Genomic DNA, 25,256 nt, shown 5'->3' on the forward strand with positions numbered 1-25,256 from the left:
CTGGTCAGAAAAGGCGGTGGCCACGAATATTTCCTATAGCTAAGGGGACGTCGAGAGGAAGACATAATCCACCCGGCCGTCCCTTCCCCCCCTGTAAAAGAAAAACGTAAGCCTACCTTTCTTTCGTTCTCCCTTTTTCCTTATTTTATATGATTTTCCTTTTTTCTTTTTTTTTGCGGTTTCTTTTTCTTTATTTCTCTTTCTTGTTTTCCCTCCGGTTTTCTTTCCTGTTTTCTTTCCTGTTTTTTTCTTGTTTTTTTATATCTTTTGCCCTTTTCTTTTTTTCTTTTTAGTGTACTTTCCTATTTTCCATTTTTTTCTGTCTTTTTTTCCTTCCCTCCTTCATACTTTCCTTCATTTTCTCCTTCCTAAAAAAAGAAAAACGTAGGCCTTCCTTTCTTTCGTTCTCCCTTTTTCCTTATTTTATGTGATTTTCCTTCTATTTTCTTTTTTGCGGTTTCTTTTTCATTATTTCTTTCTTTCATTCTTGTTTATCTTCTTTTCTTTCTTGTTTTCCCTCCGGTTTCCCTTCCTGTTTTTTCTTGTTTTTCTATCTTTTTCCCTTTTCTTTTTTTCCTTTTTTTGTATTTTCCTATTTTTCATTTTTTCTGTCTTTTTTTCCTTCCCTCCTTCATGGTTTCCTTCCTTTTCTCCTTCCTTTCTGCATTTCTTCCTTCCTTCCTTCCTTTCTCCCTTCCTTTCTTTCTACCTTCATCTCTCCTTCCCTCCCATCCTTCCTTGCGTGTAAATTTCCAACAACAACAAAAATCGAAACAAAATCCTCGAGAAATAAAAACAAAACAAAACACAAAACAGAACAAAACAGAAAACACTAAACCCACTTATACCCAAGAAAACGATGCACTGAGAAAAAAAAATACAATAAACCCCGAAAAACAAAAACAAAACCAGAGAAAGAAAACGTACTGAACCGAGTCTTTTTTCCACCTTCACGAGAGCCAATACCTTGAGATACGAGGATATAGTAAGCTTTTCCATTAATATTTCCGGCCTTGTAGTATACCGACAGTCCCCTCTAGCGAACGCCCTCAGTGGTGTTTCTATCTATCTGTCTGTCTGTCTATTTTGTCTATCTGCTTTCCTGTCTACCTTCCTACCTTCTTTCCTTGCTTTCTTCCTTCCTTCCTTTCTTTCTTTTCTTTCTTCTTTCTCTCATTTTTCGTTCGTTTTCTTTCTTGCTTCTTTCTTTCTTTTTTTCTTTCTGTCTGTCTGTCTATCTATCTATCTGTCTGTCTGTCTATTTTGTCTATCTGCTTTCCTGTCTACCTTCCTACCTTCTTTCCTTGCTTTCTTCCTTCTTTCCTTCCTTTCTTTCTTTTCCTTTTTATTTATCTCTTACTTCCTTTCATATCTATCTATCTATCCATCTATCTATCTAAATGTCTGTCTTTCTCTCTGTGTTCATTCTCTCTTTCTTCCTCTCCGTCTCTTTGTCTCTCTGTCCCATCTTTCTCCTAATGTTGTTTTCCTTATGTTATGGGTAAAAATATAAGGGTGAGAATAAGATTGAGAATATAAGGTTGACATATAAGGCTGAGAATATAAGGATAAGAATAAGGCTCAATATAAAGCTGAGAGTATAGGGTTGAGAATTTAAGGCTCAATATAACGCTGAAAGTGCAAGGCTAAGAATATAAGGTTGAGTATAAGGGTGATAATATAAGGCTGAGAATAAGGCTGAGTATAAGGCTGAGGAAAAATGTAAAAAAAGAAGAAAAAAAATAGGCTTCGTAAATCTTGTTGATATATTAACGAGAAAAGTTAAGGCTTGTGGAAGTGTTATTTTTTTCCTTCTTCCTACGCACACGCACACGCACACACACACACACACACACACACACACACACACACACATTCAGTTCCCGGCCATGTATCCTTCCATTTGCGTGATGAAAGGAATTGGGTATACTGTTTTTTTTATGTGTGTGTGTGTGTGTGTGTGTGTGTGTGTGTGTGTGTGTGTGTGTGTGTGTGTTTAAGTCTTGCCTAAGAGCTTAATTTATTCTCTTTGTAAGCTTCAGTTTATAGAGAGAGAGAGAGAGAGAGAGAGAGAGAGAGAGAGAGAGAGAGAGAGAGAGAGAGAGAGAGAGAGAGAGAGAAATTTAATTATAGTGATGGGGAGGTTAAGGCAAGTGGATAAAAGATGGATAGAAAGTTAACACACACACACACACACACACACACACACACACACACACATAAATACTCGGAATTCACTAACCCGCAACAAAAGAAGAGGAAAAACATGCCAGAAGTTCTTCGAGGAGATGGGGAACTTTTTTTTTCCTCTAGAATGAAAATAAAAATGGGGAAAAAAACATCAGAGGCATAATACATGGAAAAAAATAGTATGAAGAAGTGAGGCTTTAGGGCGACAAGGACAGAAAGAGGTCAATATTCTGGAGGAGGAGGAGGAGGAGGAGGAGGAGGAAGAAAAAAAGATAAAGGAAAATGAGGAGAAGGAAAAGACAAAGATTAAAAGATATAAAAGGTTGAGGGAAAGCGAAAATAAAGATAGGAGAAGAGAAGGAGGAGGAGGAGGAAGAGGAGGAGGAGGAAGAAAAAAAGATAAAGGAAAATGAGGAGAAGGAAAAGACAAAGATTAAAATATATAAAAGGTTGAGGGAAAGAGAAAATAAAGATAGGAGAAGAGAAGGAGGAGGAAGAGGAGGAGGAGGAAGTAGAAAAAAAGAAGACAATCAGCCAAAAGAGAAGACAAAAAGGGGAATTAGGGAAAAGATATGAGGAAGAAGAGGAAATGAAAAAAAAGCGAAGACGAGGAGGAGGCAGAAAAGTGTCAAAGAAGACAGGAAATGAAACCGGAGGGAAAACAAGAAAGAAAAGAAGAAAAACAAGAATGGGAGAAACGATTACGAGGAAAGAAAACTGACAAGAGAAATTATGAAAGAGGAAGCAGAGAAAAAAAGAAGGAAAAGGAGTGGAAATGCTGAAGAAGAAAGGAAGAAGGAAAGAAGACAGGAAAACAAGGAAGAAAGCTAAAAAATAATAAGAGGGAAAGTGAGAGAAGTATGAAAGAGGAAGTAGTGAAAAAAAGAAAAAAAGAAGGAAAAGGAGTGAAACGGAGAAGAAGAAAGGAAGAAAGAAACAAGAAAAGAAGAAAGAAAGCAAAACAGAATAAAAGGGAAAGTGAAAGAAGCATGAAAGAGGAAGTAGAGATAAAAGAAAAAAAGAAGGAAAAGGAGTGGAAATGCTGAAGAAAAAAGGAAGAAAGAAACAAGAAAAGAAGAAAGAAAGCAAAAAAGAATAAAAGGGAAAGTGAAAGAAGTATGAAAGAGGAAGTAGAGATAAAAGAAAAAAAGAAGGAAAAGGAGTGGAAATGCTGAAGAAAAAAGGAAGAAAGAAACAAGAAAAGAAGGAAGAGAGATACAAAAAAGGGAAAGTGAGAAAAGTCAGTGTAATTAAATTAGGAGGGAAGAAAAAAATAATATGAAGAAGAAAACAAAAAGAATTGGGGCTGAGGGTGAAGAAAAAGTGGGTTGTGGAAGAGGATGAGGAGGTGGAGCCTAAAAAAAGTTGAAGAAAAAATGAAGACAGAAATAAAGTGGAAAAAAAATATGACGTAAGGGAAAATAGGAGTTGATGAATATAGAGCGACGAGGAAGAAAAGTTGCCGAAGAAAAAGATAAAAAAGAAAAGGGAAAATCATGTACGTAGAAGGGAAGAGAAACGAAGAGAAAGAAACGAGAAGAAAAACGGACTAAGGAGAAAAGAGAAAAAAAAAGAAAGACGAGGAGGAGAAAGAGGAGGAGAAAAAGAAGACAGAGGAGGAGAAGAAAGAAGAGGAAGAGGGAGAGGAGAAGGAGGAAGAGAAAAGGAAAAAGAAAGAGAAGAAAGAAGAGGAAGGAGAGGAGGAAGAGAAGAAAAAGAAAGAGGAGAAGGAAGAAGAGGAGGAGGAAGACAAGAAAAAGACAGAGGAAGAAAAGAAAATAAGAAGAGAACAAAGAAAAGCAAGAGGGAAAGAAGGAAGAGGAAGAAAAGAAAAAGAGAGAAGAGAAGAAGAAAGAAGAAATGAAGGAAGAAGAGGAAAGGAGAAAGAGAACCAAAAGAAAGAGGAGAAGACATAGAAAGAGAAGAAAGAAAGCAGATGAAGAGGAGGAGCCGTAGGAGGAGGAGGAGGAAGATGAGGAGGAGGAGGAGGAGGAAGAAGAAGAGGAGTAATATTCGAAGGGAAGAGAGGGCAGATGGTGAGTTGCCCACGGAAGTCATTTCAGAAGAAGGAGTAGGGAGGGAGGAGGAGAAGAAGGGGGAGGCGTATTGATTACCACAGAGGAGGAGGAGGAGGAGGAGGAGGAGGAGGAGATATAGAAGACCAGTGAGATAGAAAAGGGAGGAAAAGGATGAAAAAGGTAAAGAAGAGGAGGAGAAGCAGGAGGAAGAGGGATGGACATAGAAGAGGAAGAAGAAGAAGAAGAAGAAGAAGAAGAAAAAAAAAAGAAGAAGAAGAAGAAGAAGAAGAAGAAGAAGAAGAAGGTACAGAACAGCAGAGAGAGAGAAGAGGAAGGAGAAAATGATGAAATAGGCAAAGAAGACGCTGAGGAGGAGGAGGAGGAAGAGGGAAGGACAAAGAAGAGGAAGAGGAAGAAGAGAAGAGGAAGAGGAGACATAGAAGACCAAGGAAGAAAATGAGAAGTGAAAACAGGATGAAAAAAGGAAAATAAAAATTGATACTGAGGAGGAGGAGGAAGAATAAGGACAAAGAAGAAAAGGAGGAGGAAGAAGAGGAAGAGGAGGAGGAGAAGAAAATTTAATATAAGAAGAAAACGAACGCAGCTCATCCACTTGCCCATTGGTGGTTCCCGTCCCTCTTAACTCAGATCCGGCCAATCAGCGCGCGAGTCCACGATGACGTCACGGCCCCTGTTGTTTATGTATCTGGAAGGCGAAGAGAAGCAAATAATAATAATAATAATAATAATAATAATAATAATAATAATAATAATAATAATAATAATAATAATAATAATAATAATAATGATAAAAAGAAGAAGAAGAAGAAGAAGAAGAAGAAGAAGAAGAAGTAGAAGATGAAGAAGAAAAAGAAGAAGAAGAAGAAGAAAATGAAGAAGAAATAGAAGAAGAAATAGAAGAAGAAGAAGAAGAAGAAAATGAAGAAGAAAAAGAAGAAGAAATAGAAGAAGAAGAAGAAGAAGAAGAAGAAGAAGAAGAAGAAGATGATGATGAGGAGGAGGAGGAGGAAGAAGAAAAAGAAGAACAATTAGAACAAGAACAAGAAGACAAGAAGAGGAAGAAGATAAAAAGCAAGAAGACAAAAAAAGAAGAAAAGAGAGACGCAGAAAAAAAAGAAAAAACAAAAAGAAAACAAGAACAAGAGCAAGAGAGAATCAAATAATAATAATAATAATAATAGTAATAATAATAATAATAATAATAATAATAATAATAATAATAATAATAATAATAATAATAATAATAATAATAATAATAATAATAATAATAATAATAATAATAATAATAATAATAATAATAATAATATCAATAATGGAGGCAGTAAGGTCACACGCGGCGGGTTGACAGTCGACCCATTTAGAGAAAAGACAAACGTTAGGCTTAAGTGAATTAATGCTCAAGGTTCCCTCTACGTTATTCTCCCTCGGCGCCTCTTTATTTATTTTTATGTTTGTTTTTATGTTTGTTTGTAAATAAAGAGAAAGGAATAATGTATCTTGGCATCTATACAAATTACTACTACTACTACTACTACTACTACTTCTACTACTACTACTACTTGTCATTGTCTTTCCCTGTTTGTCTTTCTTTCTTTTTTGTTTCCTTCTCTTTCTCTGTTTCTGTCTTTCTTTCTCCTTTTTTTATTTCTTTTTCCACTACTACTACTACTACTACTACTACTACTACTACTACTACTTCTACTACTACTTCTACTACTACTTCTTCTACAACCATGAGAGAGAGAGAGAGAGAGAGAGAGAGAGAGAGAGAGAATTACATCACTTTTAGTTTGAAATTAATTATGAATTAATCTTACAGTCTCATTAACACACACACACACACACACACACACACACACACACACACACACACACACACACACACACACAATCTCTCTCTCTCTCTCTCTCCGTGCCGAGGAAGGGAGGTAAGGTCTTTAACAGAACATGACCAAAGAAAATGTGTAATGCTAATGACGATTCAGTTTTCTTTCTTTTTCACTTCGTGTTATCTCCGCAGCCCCGTCCTGTCTGCCTGCCTCCCTTCCTTTCTTTCTTCATTCCTTTCTTTCTTTCTTTCTTTCTTTCTCTTTCTATCTTTTCCTGTTCCTTTCTCTATTTCTGTCTTTCTTAGTCTGTCATTCTCTTTCTTTCTTCCTTTTCTCTTTCTGCTTTCTTTCTTTCTTCGTTTCTGTCTTTCTGTCTTTCTTTCTCTGTTCCTTTCTTTCCTTCCTTCCCTGTTTCTTTCTTTCTTCCTTTCTTCCTTTTTTTCTTTTCTCTTTCTATTTATTTTTCTTCCTTTCTTGCTATTTGTTTTCGTCTCCCTCTTTGTCTGATTTCTCGTGCTCTGAATCGCCTCGTTTCGTCTGCCTTTTGTGTTTATTGTGTGTGTGTGTGTGTGTGTGTGTGTGTGTGTGTGTGTGTGTGTGTGTAATGTTTAATTCTGGCTTCTGCGTCTCTCTCTCTCTCTCTCTCTTTGTCGTCTCCTCTCGAGTATTTGTTTTTTTGTTTTTTTTTCCGCTTTTGTTCTTATTCTTCTTTTATCAGCATTTTCCACGTCGAGAGAGAGAGAGAGAGAGAGAGAGAGAGAGAGAGAGAGAGAGAGAGAGAGAGAGAGAGAGAGAGACGCAGAAACCAGACATAAACAATACACACACACACACACACACACACACACACACACACACACACACACAGAGAGAGAGAGAGAGAGAGAGAGAGAGAGAGAGAGAGAGAGAGAGAGAGAGAGTGGTTGGATCATAGGAAGATATATCTGTGGGAGAACAGGGCCAGAGGAGGAGGAGGAAGAGGAGGTAGAGGAGGAGGAGGAGATTGTCTTTTAAGGATTAATTGAAAGTCAGAACACGGAGGAACGTCTCTCTCTCTCCCAAAATGTGTGACCGTGTGGCGCCTTTACACAGCGAGGAGGTCAATAAGGCATGTGTGTGTGTGTGTGTGTGTGTGTGTGTGTGTGTGTGTGTGTGTGTGTGTGCACGGAGGCGAAGGGGAAAGAAAAATGGGATGGGCAAAAAAAAAAAAAATAACGGGAGAGCAAGAGAGAGAGAGAGAGAGAGAGAGAGAGAGAGAGAGAGAGAGAGAGGAAGAGAGAGAAAGAGAGTAAGAAAGAGAGAGAGAGGAGAAGAAACAACAAGAAGGAAAACAGAGGAAGAGGAGGAGGAGGAGGAGAAAGAAGGAGAGAGGGAAAGTAAGCAGAAAAATGACTGACTTGACTAAGAAAAAATATGTCAGAGAAGAGCAAAGTTAAAGTAAAGGCCAAGGCGGTGACAGTCCTGAGCAAAAAAGGAAAAAAAACAAACAGAAGAAATGGAAGGAATGCGTGACAGAAAGAAGAAAGGAAGGACGGAAGGAACGAGGAAAGGAAGGAAAGTTAGAGGGAAAGAAAAGGAGACTGAAGAAAGACAGGAAGGAAGGAAGGAAGTAGAAAATTATGAAAAGCAAAAACGGAGAGATTGAGGAAGGAAAAAAAAGATGAAGGGAAAATGTAGAAAAAAGGAGCATAAAGGAAGGAAGAAAAAAAATACGGCATGATGAAAAAGCAAAAACGGAAAGCAGGAAAAAGGAAAAAAAAGATGAAGGGAAAAATGTTAAAAAAAGGAGGATAAAGGAAGGAAGAAAGGAAGGAAATACGAAAGGATGAAAAGCAAAAATGGAAAGATGGAAAAAAGGAAAAAAAAGATGAAGGGAAAAATGTTAAAAAAAGGAGGATAAAGGAAGGAAGAAAGGAAGGAAATACGAAAGGATGAAAAGCAAAAATGGAAAGATGGAAAAAAGGAAAAAAAAGATGAAGGGAAAAATGTTAAAAAAAGGAGCATAAAGGAAGGAAGAAAAGAAATACGCGATGATGAAAAGCAAAAACGGAAAGATGGAAGAAAGGAAAAAAGATGAAGGGAAAAATGTTAAAAAAAGGAGCATAAAGGAAGGAAGAAAAGAAATACGCGATGATGAAAAGCAGAAACGGAAAGATGGAAGAAAGGAAAAAAGATGAAGGGAAAATGTTGAAAAAAGGAGCATAAAGGAAGGAAGAAAGGAAGGAAATACGGAATGATGAAAAGCAAAAACAGGAAGATGATAGAAAGGAAAGAAATAAGAAGGAAAAATATAAAAAAAAACGAGAAATAAAGGAAAGAAAGTAGGAAACAAGGAGTAAAAGATAATAAAAAAAGCAGAACAGAAATCAACCAAACGTCAGCATGAACAGATATAACAAAATAAAAACAGAAAACATTAATATTTCCCCCACGCCCTGACCTATTACGCCTACGGCCCACCTACGTACAGGGCAGTGGTTCTCTACAAGGCCGTTGGTGGCGCTGCGAACGTACAAAAGTCAATGTGGACGGTGCACAGAGGCGGAGAAAAAGGCTTATAACAACTTCCCTCAAATAGCAGAGTCCTTTGTGGTCAGTGAAGGAAAAAAGAAAAAGGAAAAAAGTTACACGTATTCTTGAAGTAGAGGGAAAAGGAGGATGAAGAGGAGGAGGAGGAGGAGGAAAAGGTTGATAAGGAAGACGAGAGGAGAAGGAGGAGAATGAAGAGGGGAGGAGGAGGAGGAGAGGAGAAGGAGGAGGAAGAACTGGAAAAGGTAGAGAAGGAAGAAGACAGGAGGAGGTGGAAGGGGACTGAAAGGAGAACTGAAAGGAGGAGGAAGAGAAGGAGGAAGAGGAGGAAAAGATAGAAACAAAAGAGGAGGAGGAGGAGAATGAATAGGAGAGAAGAAGGAGGAGAATGAAGAGGAGAGGAAGAGGAGGAGGAAGAGGAGGATGCAACAGAGGGAACAGAGTAAAAAAAAAAGGTAAAAATGGTTGAAAAATATCCGATGAGTTTGACAATAAAAATAAAGATGGTAAAAAATGTTCAAAATAAAATTAAATAAAAAGGGAGACAGGGGAAAGTTAGTTCACGGAAGACTGAACGTTGTGTGAGTGTGTGTGTGTGTGTGTGTGTGTGTGTGTGTGTGTGTGTGTGTGTGTGTGTGTGTGTGTGTGTGTGTGTAAAAAAAAAAGCAATACTGAGGAGGAGGAGGAGGAAGAGGAAGAGGAGGAGGAAGGGAGGAAGAGGATTAGAAAAGGAAGGAAGGGAAGGAAAGGAAGGAAGGGAAGGAAGGAAGGGGAGGGGAAGGGAAGGGAAGGGGAGAGGGAAGGGGAGGGGAAGGAGAGGGAAGGGAGGGAAGGGAGGAAGGAGGGAAGGAGGGAAGGGACAGGGAAGGAAGGGAGAGAGAAGGAAGGAGAAAACAGTGTGGAAGAGGGGGAAGGGAGGAGGGAGAGGAGAGAGAGAGAGAGAGAGAGAGAGAGAGAGAGAGAGAGAGAGAGAGAGAGAGAGAGAGAAGACATACAATAGAGAAAGAAAGAAGTAATGAAGGAGAAACAAATAAATGAATAAAGAAAGAAAAAAAATAAACGTATAAAAGGCAAAAAAAAAGTAAAAAGACGTTAAACAAAAAAAGAAAGAAAACAGAGAAAAAGAAAGAAAAGAGAAATAAAAAGAGAAAGAAAGAAAGTGATGTTTACAGAAGACCAAAAGAGGAGAGAAAATGAAAGTTTAATTAGAGAGAAAAAAGGGGGGAAGGGAGGGAGGGAGGGAGGGAGGGAGAGGAGAGAAGAGGAGAGACAAAAGAAGAAATAAAAGAACGTGTGGTTAGGCGAGGGAGAGGAGAGAGGAAGGGACAATCGGGTGAGAGTTTGGAGTACTTTTTGGTGAAGGAGGAGGAGGAGGAGGAGGAGGAGGAGGAGGAGGAGGAGGAGAAGGAGACTAGTGTAGAGGAGAAGGAGGAGGAGAGAATGAAAGCCGGGTAAAAAAAAGTGGAGGAGGAGAAGGAGGAGGAGTGTAAAACGAGAGAGGGAGGAAGGAGGAGGAAGGAGTGTCAGCTGAGGGAAGAGGAGGAAGAGGAGGAAGGAAGAGAAGAAAAGAGTGAAAGAAGGGTACAGAAGAGGAGGAGGAGTGGAAGAAGAGGAGTAGAAGGAGGAGAAGGGAAGAGAAGGAAAGAGTGAAAGAAGGGTACAGAAGAGGAGGAGGAGTGGAAGAAGAGGGAGGAGGAGGAGGAGAAGGAGGAGGAGGAGGAGGAGGAGGAGGAGGAGTGAAAACCGAGGGAGAAGGAAAATGAGGGAGTGTCACCCGAGGAAGAGGAGGAGGAAGATTTAGTGACAACCGAAATGAAAGAAGAGGAGGAGGAGGAGGAGGAGGAGGAAGGGGATGCCAGCCTGGGGGGACGGGGGGAGGGGGAGGAAGGTTCAGACGAAGGGGGGTAAGGGGGGGATGAATATACGTAAATTTTATACTAAGTCAAATCGCGTAATAAAACAAAAAAACAAGTAATAAATGAGATGAAAAAAAAATCGAATTGGATATTGAGGTAAAAATATATCGGATCCCCAATTCGCTTATGCCTATTTTTTTATATATAACTGTGACCATTTTTAAGTAAACAAATTTTTGAAAACGGAAAAGTTGGTGCCGTTGATTAAAAAGATGGAAATTACGAGGAGGAGGAGGAGGAGGAGGAAGAGAAACATAAAAAAATAACAAAAATAAAAACGAGTTAAAATGCCAATATTGAATCGTAAAAAATACGCGCTGGAAAATTAATTAACAGTTAAGTGAGTGCTTGTGTGTGTGTGTCTGTGTGTGTGTGTGTGAGTGTTTATATATGTGTGTGTGTGTGTGTGTGTGTGTGTTCGTACATATTCTTTCTTATTTCTGCATATCTCTCTCTCTCTCTCTCTCTCTCTCTATCTATCTATCTATCTACCTACCTATCTATCTATCTATCTATCTATCGATATTCCTTCCACGTCTTCCTGCAAGTTCTTCCACTCTTCCTGCGTCACTCTTCATCCACATATCATTACTTCAGCTCCTCCTCCTCCTCCTTCCACACTCTCCACCTCACTCCACACCACTCCATCTCCACCTCCACCACCATTCCTTCTCTCTTCTTCAACTTTCTCATCTCGTGAAATTTGGGAGTCACATCTTCCTCCTCTCCGACACATGTTGATTTCAATTTTCTTCTTTTTTTCACTCACTCGCATGCATTTTTATTAGTTTTTTTTCTTTCTTCTTTTTTATTGGGAGGGGGTGCACGTGTCGGGATGGGAGGAGTTGGTGAAGGAGGAAGGAAATTAGGAGGAGGAGGAGGCAGAGGAGGAGGAGGTAGAGGAGGAGGAGGAGGTAGAGGAGGAGGATGTATGTATATTAAATTTGAAGTTTAAAGGAGGACGCAATTGCAACGAGAGGAGGAGGAGGAGGAGGAGGAGGAGGAGGACGGGACGAGAAGAAGAAGAACAACAACCAAAAAAAAAAAAAAAAAGAACGCGAAGAAAAAGGCGAAGAAAAAGACAAAGAAAAAGAAGACAGAACTAAAACAGAGGCGAAAATAATGATTGACTAAGAAAAAAGAAAAATAAAGAAAAAGAAGAAAAGCAGATCAAGAAAAAAGGGAAAATACATAATCATAATAAGTAAAGAAAATAAAGAAAAAAATAAACAAGACAACCCCGTGACTGATTCCTGACGCAGCTGAGACTCGAGTGACCTGATTTTCTTGCTATTTATTTGCTATTTATTTGCTACTTATTCTTGCTATTTATTCTTCTTGCTATTTATTCTTGCTATTTATTCTTGCCGTTTATTCTTCTTGCTATTTATTCTTGCTATTTATATGTTATTTATTCTTGCTATTTATATATTATTTATTCTTGCTATTTATTCTTCTATTTATTCTTCTTGCTATTTATTCTTGCTATTTATTCTTGCTGTTTATTCTTCTTGCTATTTATTCTTGCTGTTTATTCTTCTTGCTATTTATTCTTGCTATTTATTCTTCTTGCTATTTATTCTTGCTATTTATTCTTCTTGCTATTTATTCTTGCTATTTATTCTTCTTGCTATTTATTCTTGCTATTTATTGTTCTTGCTATTTATATGTTATTTATTCTTGCTATTTATTCTTCTATTTATTCTTCTTGCTATTTATTCTTCTTGCTATTTATTCTTGCTATTTATTCTTGCTATTTATTCTTCTTGCTATTTATTCTTGCTATTTATTCTTCTTGCTATTTATTCTTGCTATTTATTGTTCTTGCTATTTATATGTTATTTATTCTTGCTATTTATTCTTCTATTTATTCTTCTTGCTATTTATTCTTCTTGCTATTTATATGTTATTTATTCTTGCTATTTATTCTTTATTTATTCTTCTTGCTATTTATTCTTGCTATTTATTTCCTTCACGACAAAGATGACTCGCAAAAAAAACATATAAACAAGATGACATAAAAAAAACTTTGGCTGAGGAGTTTTCTTCATCTTTTTTTTATTATGATTTCTCCTCCATTTTCTTTATCTTCTTTATCTCCTCCTTTTCTTCCTTTTCTTCTTTCTCCACTACCCTTTGTTCTCCTTCTCTCATTCTCTTTTCTTTTTTATTTCCTTTTCTTCTTATTCTCTATCTTTCCTTTTGACGTTTTCTTCTTTCACACATTCCGCATTTTCCTTCTCCTCCTTCTTCTCCATCTCCTTCTCTTCCTCTTTGTCCTTTTTCTATCACTCCTTCTTCCTTGGTTTCTCTTCTCATTCCTATCTATCTTTCCTTTCTTCTCCTTTTCTCTTCCTCCTCTTTGTCTTCCTCCTCCTCCTCCTCCTCCTCCTCTTCCCCTTGTCCTTTTTCTATCACTTCATCCTTTGTTATTGGTTTCTCTTCTCATCTTCTTTATCTTTCCATTTATCGTTTTCATATATCACGTCTTCCATAATCTTCTCCTCTTCCTCGTTTTCGTCTTCCAGTCTTTACTCCTTCCTTCTTTATTACCTCCTCTTCTTATCCTCTATCTTCCCTTTTATCGTTTTCCTCTTTCACTCCTTTCATAACCTTCTCCTCCTCCTCCTCCTCCTCCTCCTCCTCCTCTTGTTTTCCCTCTCTGTCGCGTCTATTGTTAAATTTCCCGAGAAATTATAAGATTGCTCAAATAAAAACAAAACCCTTTCTTGCCTTACCGGGAAGCGGAGGCGTGAGAGAGAGAGAGAGAGAGAGAGAGAGAGAGAGAGAGAGAATCAATTCCTTGGTCTTCATTTCTCTCTCTCTCTCTCTCTTAAACTCTTTTCTCACTTCCTTTGCCACTGTTCTTTACACTCTAGTTCACAATATTTTCTTTCTTCTATCTCACTTCATCCTTTCCTTATCCTTCACTCAAATTTTTCCCTTTCTTTTCCTTCAGCCATGTTATTTTTTTTCATTTCCTTCCTAACACCCTTCCTTCTTTCCTTCCTTTTTTTCCTTTCCTTCCTTCCTTCCTCAATCCTATCTTTCCTTTTATATCATGTTTCTCCTCTATTCTCTTTTCTTTCATTCTTCATTCCACTCTTTTCTTTCCCTTTTTTCTCTCCTTTCCCTTTTTCTTAGGCAGTTCTTTCCTTCTTCTCCTTTCCCTTTTCATTTTTCCTTCTTTCCTTTCTTTCTTTTTCTTTTCCTCTGTTTCGTTCTTTCTTTTTCCTTTTTTCCTTCTTTCTTTTGTTCTTTCTTTCCTTCTTTCTATTTATCTTTTCTTTCTTCCTCCCTCAATCTCTCTATTTTCTCTTTGCATTCTTCTTTCAACTATCTTCCTGAACGCTCTCCTTCGTTTCTTTTCTCTCCCTCTTTCTTTCTTTCTTTCCTTCTTTCTTTCTTTCTTTCCCTCGTTCTCTTTCTTTATTTTCCCTCTTCCGTACCCAACCTTTCCTTTTTCTCTTCTTCCTCTTTTTATTTATTTCTTTGTTCCTTTGTTTCTATGTTTGTTTCTTTCTTTTTCCTCTTCTTCCCTTAACCCTTTCCTTTTTTCCCTTTCTTTCTTTTTTTTCTATTCCTTCTTCCTCCCTTAACCCCTTCCTATTTCCCCTTTCTTTCTTACTTTCTCTCTCTGCCTTTCTTTCCTTCCCTTTCTGTCTCCCTTCCTCTTCACTCTTCCTACCTCAATTCCTGTCCTTTTTCTCAATCTACAATATTTACTCGCCTCGTAACCTCATCACTTCGTCTCCCCCACAAAGCAAACATCACGAAACCGAACAAACACGAAAGATAAAAAATAAAAATAAACGACGACGATGACCAGGACGATAACGATACCATTTCCTGAACACACCCAAAGAAGAAGAAGAAGAAGAAGAAGAGTTAGTGATTGAGAGCGAAAGTTAACTACGAGGGGAATCAAGAGAGAAGCTATGGAGTGGTGAAGGTTGGTGATGATGAAGATGGTGGTGCTGGTGGTGGTGGTGATGGTGGTGGTGGTGGTGGTGGTGGTGGTGTAATATTCCATTCAAACATCCTTGACATATAAGCCACGCCCACTTTTGTTAACCCAGCATCCAAGCCACGCCCACTTCTGTCAACCCCAGCATGCACTAAAATGAGGAAGGAAGGAAAATATGAAGCAGATGAAGGACAAGAGAAGAAAGGTTAAGCTTCTCCACACGAAATTGACCTCTATTTTGACCACTCTTTATTTTTGTCTATTATGGGAGCGGTGAGTAGCGGGCTTTTTTTTCCTACACCCTTTTTGTTGCCCTTGAGCCGTCTCCTTTGCTGTTAAAAAAAGACCCTTATTGTCACACACTTTTGGCTTTCACATCACTCGCAAATATTTCCAAAGGGTTCCTATGAGTGGGGTTTTTTTACGTTCACGGCGCAGAAGCCTTGTCAAACTATCACTAGACTCACAAAACTACCCATAGGAATACTAACACCACCTCTAGAAAAGCCTTATCGAATGTGGGTGTGTAAGCCTTGAAATGTTTGCGAATGTGGGCTTAATCCTTTCTCGGTACCCGCCAGTCAGAGAGAGGGGGGGGAGGTAGAAGGGGGAGGGAGAGAGCGTACCATGACTGGGAATTAGGTGATGGTACAAAATTAATGGGGTAGGAGGACAAGGGGTTCATTTGGGTCCTTAATTAATAGAAGCTGAAAATAATAAGGATGATAATAATAATAATAATAATAATAATAATAATAATAATAATAATAATAATAATAATAATAATAATAATAATAATAATAATAATAATAATAATAATAATAATAATAATAATAATAATAATAATAACAATATAATAATGGTGGTGGTATTGGTGGCGGTGGTTGTAAAAGGAAATGTATTGAGGAGATTAACTTTAATGCCCACTCGTTTCTCTTTCTCTCCTTCTCTTTCTCTCTCTTTCCCTCCCTCTCCCTCTCCTTTCTTCCTCTGTCTCCCTTTCATTCCTCCTTTCAAACCTGCTTCCCTCTCCTTCGTCCTCTCTTTCTTCTTCTTTCTCCCTCTCATCCCTCCCTTCATCCCTGCTTCCCCCTCCTTCGCCCTTTCTTTCTCCTTCTCTTTTCCTCTCCCTCCCTCTCATCCCTCCCTTCAAACCTGCTTCCCTCTCCTTCGTCCTCTCTTTCTCCCTCTCTCTTCCTCTGTCTCCCTCTCATCCCTCCCTTCAAACCTGCTTCCCTCTCCTTCGCCCTCTCTTTCTCCTCTCTTCCTCTGCCTCCCTTTCACCCCACTACCTGTTGCTCTCTCCCTTCATCCCTACTTACCTTTCCCTCACTCTTTCCTCAATCCACCCTCCCTCTCTTTCCCTTTTCCCTCTCACTCCACTCCCTGTCCCTCCCTCCCTTCATCCCTGCTTACCTCTCCCTCACTCTCTCCTTCTCACTACACCCTCCATCTTTCCTCTTTCCTCTTCATCTTCCCCTCCCACCTTGTTTTTAATTAATTAGTTTGTTTTATCCGGCGCCACATGACCTTAGAGTTGCGGCACCAAGACCAAACGATCCAATAATCATCATCATCATCATCATCCTCTTCCCCCTTTCCCTTTCACCCTCCCTCCTTCTCTCCTCTATCTCCTTCTCATTAAACCCTCCCTTTCTTTCCCCTTCCTTCTTCCTCTTCCCCTTTCCCTCTCACCCTCCCTCCCTCCCTCCCTTCATCCCTCTATCTCCTCATTAAACCCTCCCTTTCTTTCCCCTTCCCTCTTCCTCTTCCCCTTTCCCTCTCACCTTCCCTCCCTCCCTCCGTCTTCCTCGAACTCGGCACGAAGAGAAACAAGCAGCAAATTACGAGGCGAGAAAAGTTGCAGAGAAGAGGATTTACGAGAGTTAGGGAGGCAGCGTCGCATTAGGAGAGCCTCACGCACCTCCGCCAAGGCTCAGTTCTCTCGGTCGGAAAAGGCGTGTGAGGAGTTGACTTGACTTACGTAGAATGAACTCTCGAACCTTTTTCCTTTTCCTCTTAATTATGTGAAGTAGTCTAAGCCGTTTTCTTAATAGGAGCTGCGTGGGGCATTATTTAATTATTGAAACCATTATTTCTCTTAACTCCCGGAAAAAGACGAGGAGGAGGAAGTCAAAGAATAAGCGATAATGTAATGATAGAAATAATAATGATGATAACGAGGAGGAAGCAAAAGAAAAAGCAATAAAATAATGATAAAAATAACAATGATGATAATAACAATAACCACAACAATACTAACAGTAATAAAAGTGCTAAACATAGATGGAGAAGGAAAAAGGAGAAGGAGGGGAAAGAGGAAAAGGTGAAGAAAAACGATTAGGAGGAAAGGAGGAGGAAGAGGAAGAAAGAGTAAGAGGGATGAGAATGAGAAGGGGAACAAAACAAAAAAAAAGAAGAAAGAGAAGGAGAGGGATGAGGAGGAGGAGAAGGGGGAAGGAGTAAGAGGGATGAGAATGAGAAAGGGAACAAAAAAGAATGGGAGGAGGAGGAGGAGAAGAAGGGGGAAGGAGTAAGAGGGATGAGAATGAGAAAAGGAACAAAAAAAAGAAGAAAGAGAAGAAGAAGGAGAGGGAGGAGGAGGAGAATGGGGAAGGAGTAAGAGGGATGCATAATACTTTACACTGTGACGAGGGTGTAAAAAGAGAACCAAAATAGCCAGGTAGAAAAAAAAGGATAACAAAAGTGGAGCAAAAACAATAAAAAGAGGATGATGTGAAAGAAATGGAGGAGGAGGAGGAAAGAAGACGAATCAACCTCCATAAAAGGAAAAGAAACTAAACTATAAACCATTCTGAGAGAGAGAGAGAGAGAGAGAGAGAGAGAGAGAGAGAGAGAGAGAGAGAGAGAGATAACCCCCAGTCTCTCATTGCGATTCATGGTGTGACTAAGTGACATTCGAGACGGCGCTGATGCAAGAGAATAGGAAGAGGAGGCCAACAGGTGTCTGTGTGTGTGTGGGGGGGGGGGGGGCGGGGGGGGGAGGTTACATTATCATATCTCTTCCATTTTTTACATATCAGCCGTTCCATCTTTTTTTTTTTTTTGTGTGTGTGTGTGTCATATCTCTTACATTCTTACATATCAGCATTTCTATTCTGTTTTTCCTCCCCTCTTTCGTATTTTCTTTCTTCCTTATTCTTCCTTCCTCCCTTTTCTTCCTTCACTACACGACTACTTTAATTATTTGTTATGTAATTTGAATGTATATATTTTTTTTGTGTGTGACCTGATCTGACGTGACCTAACCTGACCTCTCTCTCCCCTACAGGTCACGGGTCGCTGTGTCAGGTTCAAGGCTTTCTGCTGAACCTGCTGTGCCTGCTGTCCCTCTGGTACACCACACTGCTGGCGCTGGAGAGGTGGGTACGCACGCACGCACACACACAAACAAACAAACAAACAAACAAAACAAACTAATCAACACAAAAACAAAACAGGGGAAAAGAAAACAAACCAAACCAAAATAAAACAAAAGGAAACAAAAGAAAAAGAAAAGAAAAGCCACACCACCTCACACACGCACACACACACACACACACACACACACACACACACACACACACACACACACACACACACACACACACACACACTCAGGGCCCATTTTCAGGTCACTCCCCCCTAATTACTGTTTATTGAAGGTTGTTAAGGCTAATGAGGAAAAAAAATATCAGCCGTTCTGTTCTTTCGTGTTTTTTTTCTTCCTTCTTTATCCATATTTCCTCCCTCCCTTCCTTCCTACCCTCATTTGCTCTTTAATGGCTGGTCATCATCACCCTTTAATATTCCCTCTTTCTCCCTTCCTTCCTTCCTTCCTTCCTTCCTTCCTTCCAGCCTATTTTTCTTTTCCTTTCCTTTTTTTACCTTTCTTCCTTCCTTCTTTGCGTGTTTCCTCCCTCCCTCTCTCCCACCCTCCCTCCTCTCCTTCCTTCCTTCCTTCCTTCCTTCTCTCCCTCCCTCCCTCCCTTCCTTCCTTCCTTCCTTCCTTCCTTCTTTGCTGTTTCCTCATTCCCACCTTCCCACCCTCCCTCCTCTCCCTCCTCTCCTTCCTTCCTTCCTTCCTTCGTTCCCTCCCTCCTCTCATTCCTTCCTTCCACTTTCCCTTCCTTTCTTCCTTCCCTTTATCCCTCCCTCCTTCCCTTCCACCCTTTCTTCCTTTCTTCCTTCCTTCCCTCCCTCCTTCCACCTCTCCCTTTCTCCCTCCTCCAACCCCTTTCCCCTTTCACACACACACCTTTACCTTCCCACCTCCATGTCGCTAATTACATGTATCCACAGTCCACTTAAGGTCGATTGCCCTGTAGTAAGTCGCCTCTGAACTCCATCAATATTTTACAGGTGATTAGCTAAAGCGCTTTCCGATACGGTAATTAAAAAGTATCTATACACACACGCTTCAACACATAATGGCAATAACTGGAGGCACAGATAGACAGACAGTGAGGTAGACACATACAGATAGAAAGACAGACAGACAGATAGATAGATGAGACATAGACAGACACACAGACAAACAGACAGATCAAAAGATGAGATAGACAGATATACACAGGTAGACAGATATGAAAATTATGCCTGTTTGTGGATAGGATTTGAATAGGTGACTCTGCAGGTGGATAGATGGATATATGCATTAGTAAGTTGTGAAGAAATAATTAAACAGAACTTGCAAATGCTTTAACACTCTGACTTTACGTGACTTTAGTGAATGTTGCTTAAGAAGGACTGAATGTACCCCGTGGAGAAAGCGAGAGAGCAAGAGTACACACACACACACACACACACACACACACACACACACACACTTGAAGATTTACGTGCAGCGATTGAGCCAAAATGGGACCCGTAATACTTCTCATTTCTTACTCACACACACACACACACACACACACACACACACACACACACACACTGATCAACAAGCAACGACGTAATTGAAAGAAAAAAAAGAGACCATTCGAAGAAGAAGAAAAGAAGAAACAAAAGAACGAAAGAAAAAATGACTGGAAGAAAGGGAAATGGGAAAATAAAGAGAGAGAGAGAGAGAGAGAGAGAGAGAGAGAGAGAGAGAGAGAGAGAGAGAGAGAGAGAGAGAGAGAGAGAGAGAGAGAGAGAGAGAGAGAGAGAGAGAGAGAGTAGAAAAGAAAAGACACAGACTCCAGAAGATTTTGGTCATTACGAAGACTCAGGCGACACAAACACAAGTCAATTAAACTGCAGGAAAGCGAAGTCCGTCAGTCCAATCAGCGCTCCCAAATGACTCGAAGCATTGGCCAATCAGAGACGAGCTTCAAGTATTCTTTAACCCCGAGTGTGTCAATAAGGGATGCTGGCAAGGTTTACAGAGGGAGTCGAGGTTCAAGATCACTGGGGAGAAAGAATACATGAGAAAAAACAAACCATCTCCTTTTCTAACTATTTATCTGTATTTCGCTCTCTATCTTTATTTCTGTCCTTCCTCCCAGTTTCTCTCTCTCTCTCTCTCTCTGTACGTCCACCAAGTTTAAAATTTCAAGGTCATAAGGACGATAAAAGAATGAAATGGAGAACACAAACATCTCTTTCTATCTATCTATCTTTTTCTCTACCTATCTTTATCTCTATGTTTTTCCAGTTTCGAAATTCCAGATCTCAGGACATAAGAAATGGAACCATGAATGAGATGAAACAAGCTGTCTCTCTATTTATCTATGTCTATTTGTACGTCAATCCCATTTTTCTATATTATTTTCTCTTTTCTTTTTTGCCTCTCTCTCAATTTAGTTTTATTCTTATTTTCTCATTACAAACTTTTCCTTTCTTGCAGTTACTCTTTCTTTCGTTCTTTCATTTCCTCTTTTCTTCTTATTATTTTTCTTTTATTCTTTGCCTCTCTCTCTCTCTCTCTCTCTCTCTCTCTCTCTCTCTCTCTCTCTCTCTCAAAGAAAAAAAGTGCAAAAAGTGTGACCCTATCAACCAATGACTCACGATAACTTTTAACTGTGTGAGAATCTATAACAGCCAATTCCTGTACGTTGTGGCCACTAACAGCCTCAAAGGAAGATCTACTCATATACCTGTGACAGAATCCAACGCTATGCTCTTATTGACACCCGAAAACTAACCAATGACAGCAACAGGACTTCCGAGATCGTCTGTAGCAGCTGATGATTACAAAGTTTAGGCCACTAACTAATAACAAAACATCAAACAAGACCCAGCAATGTAGAGGAAGAGTGTGGCGATGGGCTCTCAGGTGGGACAATAAGAGGGGCAAAGATTAAATTATTTACCTCATCAACGGGAGTATCGCTAACAAGGTGTTGCTACGAGGAAGAGAGAGGTCCAACAATGTAATGAAAGAATATGACGTTGAACTCTCAGAAGGGGCAGTAAAAGGAACAAAGAAGAAACTCTCTCCTTCGTCAATCGGAGCGTCGTTAACAAGGTGTTGCTGAGGGCCAAAGGGAAAAGAGAAAAGAGAAGTCCAACAATGTAATGAAAGAGTGTGCCGGTGCGCTCTCAGAAAGGACAATAAAGGAAGAAAAGATGAAACTATTTCCCTCATCAATCAGTGCCAAATAGAAGGTGTTGCTGAGGGCCAAAGAGAAAAGAGAAACGCGAACTCCAACAATATAATGAAACAGTGTGACGATGTGCTCTCAGAAGGGACAGTAAAGGGACTAAAGATGAAACTATTTACTTCATCAATCAGTGCCAATTAAAAGGTGTTGCTGAGGGCCAAAGAAAAAAAAGGAAAGGCCTTGTATGTAATGAATGTAATGAGTGTGCCGGTGAGCTCTCAGAAGGGACAAAAAAAGGGACTAAAGATGAAATTATTTACTTCATCAATCAGTGCCAATTAAAAGGTTTTGCTGCGGGCCAAAGGAAAGGCCTTGTATGTAATGAATGTAATGAAAGAGTGTGCCGGCGAGCTCTCAGAAGGGACAAAAAAAGGAACTAAAGGTGAAATTATTTACTTCATCAATCAGTGCCAATTAAAAGGTGTTGCTCCGGGCCAAAGAATTAAAAGGAAAGGCCTTGTATGTAATGAATGTAATGAAAGAGTGTGCCGATGAGCTCTCAGAAAGGAAAATAAAGGAAGAAAAGATGGAACTATTTACCCCATCAATCAATGCCAATAAGAAAGTGTTACTGTGAGAAAAAAGCCCCAGTAATATAATGAAAAAAGTATGACATTACGCTTTCAATAGGGGGAATACATGTGACAAAGAAGAAACTATTAATATGACCAACCAGTGCCAATAAGGAGGTGTTGACGGGAGAAAACTAGAGATCCAACAACAGAATGAAAAAGTATGACATTGCGCCTTCAATAGGGGGAATACATGTGACAAAGAAGAAACTATTAATATGACCAACCAGTGCCAATAAGGTGGTGTTGACGGGAGAAAACTAGAGATCCAACAATAGAATAAAAAAGTGTGATATTGCGCTTTCAGGGGGAACAAAAATAAGTGTAAATATGAAAATGATGAAGTAATTAATCAGTCACTAACAATGGTATTTCTGAAAGTTAATAAAGAGATTCAACAATATAATGAAAAAGTGTGACTGTGATTTCAGAGGGAACAAAATTAATATGATGGAGAAAAATGAAACTGATGGCTTGATTAATCAGAGAATCGCTAATAAGTCCCTCTGCCTCTCTATCTGTATCTGTCTATCTGAATTTGTCTGTCTGTCGGTCTTTATGTCCGGATAGATAGATAAAATGAAGTGCATGACGTTAATTAAATGGAAAAGGAAGCGAGAAAAAAAGAAAACTAAAAATTGACGAAACCCAAAAAGATTAGGAGGCATCCATACAGACATACATACACACACACAAAAAAAAAAAGAACAGGAGCTTTGAAGAAAACCTAAAACACTGCAAAAAGGACAAAAAAACTAAAACGTGCAGCAACGAAACAAAATAAACACGACAGAACGGAAAACAAACAGAAGACACACCAAAAAAAAAAAAAGGAAAACAGAGGAGCATTAGAGGAAAACAAAACAAAACAAAAACGGTGCCAAAAAAAGGTCCCCCCCAAAAAAAACAGAAACACGACAGAATAAAAAAACAAGCAAAAAACACACACCAAAAAAAAAAAAGGAAAACAGAGGAGCATTACAGGAAAAAACAAAAACAAAACAATGCAAAAAAAAAAGAGGTGCCCAAAAAAACAGCAATTAGAAGGCAAAAGCAAAACGGAGTATCATTAACAGGTAGAGCCCAACCCCACATTGCAGCCCTAAGAGGTTCATTTCGCCACCCCGCTCCGCCTCCGCCCTAGTCCCATAAGCCCCGCCAGCCAGAGACCCAGAGAGGAGCCCCGGGGAGCCCAGAAATAGCGATACTGCCCTCAATATTCACACGGCGGGGGGATAGGGGGACAGGGGGGGCGTGGGGTAGCGGGGAACAGTATAGTCACGTGATACCGTTCGTGTGGGAGGCAAAAATGATCCCCTTATGATTGAACGGCTCATATCTGCCTACACACCTGGCTTGTTTTACCTGTTTTTTTTTTGTTTTGTTTTTTACAGCAGAGGAGACAGTTCAAGGGCGTAAAAAAAAAGAAAACAATAATGCAAAAAATGCCCGCTATGAAAAAAAAAAGCCCGCTATGAAAAAAAAAATGCCCGCTATGAAAAAAAAAATGCCCGCTATGAAAAAAAAAAAAAATGCCCGCTATGAAAAAAAAATGCCCGCTATGAAAAAAAAGCCCGTTTCTCTGTACCGATTCTAACAATTTAATATCCGCTTACTACCCGCCTACTGTTTACCTGCCTACTTTACTGCTTACCTGTCTGGCTTTATCACCTACAAACCTACCTACCTGTCTGGCCTCATTACCTACCTACCTACTTACCTGCCTGGATTTCTTACCTACCTACTTAACCTGTCTACCTGTCTACCTGCTTACCCCACCTACCTACCTACCTACCTACCTACCCACCTGTTTACCTGCTTATCTCATTACCTACCTACCTACTTACCTGCCTGGCTTTTTTACCTACCTACTTGTCTACCTGCTTACCCCACCTACCTACCTATCTACCTACCTACCTGTTTACCTGCTTGTCTCATTCCCTACCTGTACACCTGTCAACCCCTATTACCTTACCTGTCATTACATCAGTACATTAACCTATTACTTGTTTTACCTTTCTGCTTACCTTCCTCGCTCCATTACCTGCCTGCCTACCTCTCTAACTTTTTTTTTACCTCCCTGTCTACTACATTTCCTAAGCTTATTATCTACCTGTGTACCTGTCTGACCTTTTTTCTATTTGCCTGCCTGCTATTCCTAACCATATTGCCTCTTTGCTTACCTATCCAACTTCCTATACCTCCGACCGACCTGCTTACCCGTCTTCATAATCTTTCATCTCCACTGTCGCCTCCGCCTCCTCTTCCTCTTCCTCTTCCTCCTCTTCCTTCGCTTCCTCCTCCTCCTCCTCCTTTACAAAACATACACGTCTCATCCGCGGTCACACGAGCCAAGTCACGCGTCATTTGTATACAGACAGACTAAATACAATTACGACGACCATCTATGCCGCCGCTTGCCAAACACACACACACACACACACACACACACACACACACGCAGACTCACTCTCTCTCTCTCTCTCTCTCTCTCTCTCTCTCTCTCTCTCTCTCTCAGCTTCTGGATCTGATAAACAAACATCTAACAACTCTCCTTTTAAGAATTCTAGAAATACTCCAAACTTCCACAACTTCTTATTGGATGCCTGGAGATTTCTGTTGTTGTTCCTTCCTCTTTTCAAGTAAGCCATAACGAGGTGAAAAAAAAAAGAGAGAGAGATTGATAAACAGCGAAAGGAAAACAATCGGTCTACGTTTTGCTTTTTTTTTTTCTATTTTTTTCCATATTTCAAGTTTCGATTTTTTTTATAACGAATTACAAGTTTATTTATTTTCCTTTGAAGAGAAAAAAAAAGGAACGAAAACATTTAACATCACAAAAAAATAATTCGTTATATGTACACTTTTCTCTCTCTCTCTAAGGAATTCCATGTATTTTCCCTTATAAAAAATAAACGAAGTGAACAAAATAATAAAACAAGAAAATCGATATCTACTCAACCTTTCCAATGTATTTATCTTCGTTGGGGAGTTCCTAAACAAACTCTTCCTTCACTAAACTTAAAATATGAACATCCTTTTTAACCCTTCCCGTCCATAAATTTAAACCTCAAGTAAAAAAACAGCCAACATTCCACTAATTACACACCTAAACACCTGTACTTGATTGCCTTCCTTCCTTCGTCAGTCTCAGGTGTGTCAAACCAACTTGTATTTAATCGGGTTTCCTTCGTCTTCCCCAGGTACATCAAGTTCGCCTCGCCGCACGAACACTCCCTCACGTTCTCGCTGCTCAACCTGAACGTGCTGTTGTGTGGCGTGCTCGTGCTGCTGCTCATCGAAGTGTCGGGGCCTATCTACGGCTGGGCGGAGTACGGCTACGTGGAAGGTGAGTGCGTGAGTGCTGTGTGTCAGAGTGGTATATAGGGGGGGATGGGGTAAGGTGCATGAGAGGGAAGTGTTACGGGAAAGGCGTCGGGAATGATGGACATGGTAGCTCAGTTAATCAGTCTGTTAGTTAATCAATCATTCGCTCATTTATTTAATCATTGCGTCAGTCAGTTAATCAGTCAATCCATCAACCAATCCATCACACACTCAATCGATCACACAATCAATGAATATACTAAACAGTCAATCAATTAATCAATCCTTCGCTTATCAAAC

General features: G+C 39.7%; 1 protein-coding gene across 1 annotated transcript in view; it reads left to right on the forward strand.

Moving 5' to 3' along the window:
• LOC127008189 (pinopsin-like) overlaps positions 1–25,256 on the forward strand; it is an 80,708-nt gene that overhangs the window by 21,041 nt on the left and 34,411 nt on the right. The window contains exons 2-3 of the mRNA XM_050879878.1: positions 17,763–17,853; positions 24,833–24,978. Coding sequence (XP_050735835.1) covers positions 17,763–17,853; positions 24,833–24,978 — 237 coding nt within the window. The remainder of the gene's footprint in view (positions 1–17,762; positions 17,854–24,832; positions 24,979–25,256) is intronic.

Source organism: Eriocheir sinensis, chromosome 37 (genome assembly GCF_024679095.1).
Source record: "Eriocheir sinensis breed Jianghai 21 chromosome 37, ASM2467909v1, whole genome shotgun sequence".
NCBI classification, from domain to species: Eukaryota; Metazoa; Arthropoda; class Malacostraca; order Decapoda; family Varunidae; genus Eriocheir; species Eriocheir sinensis.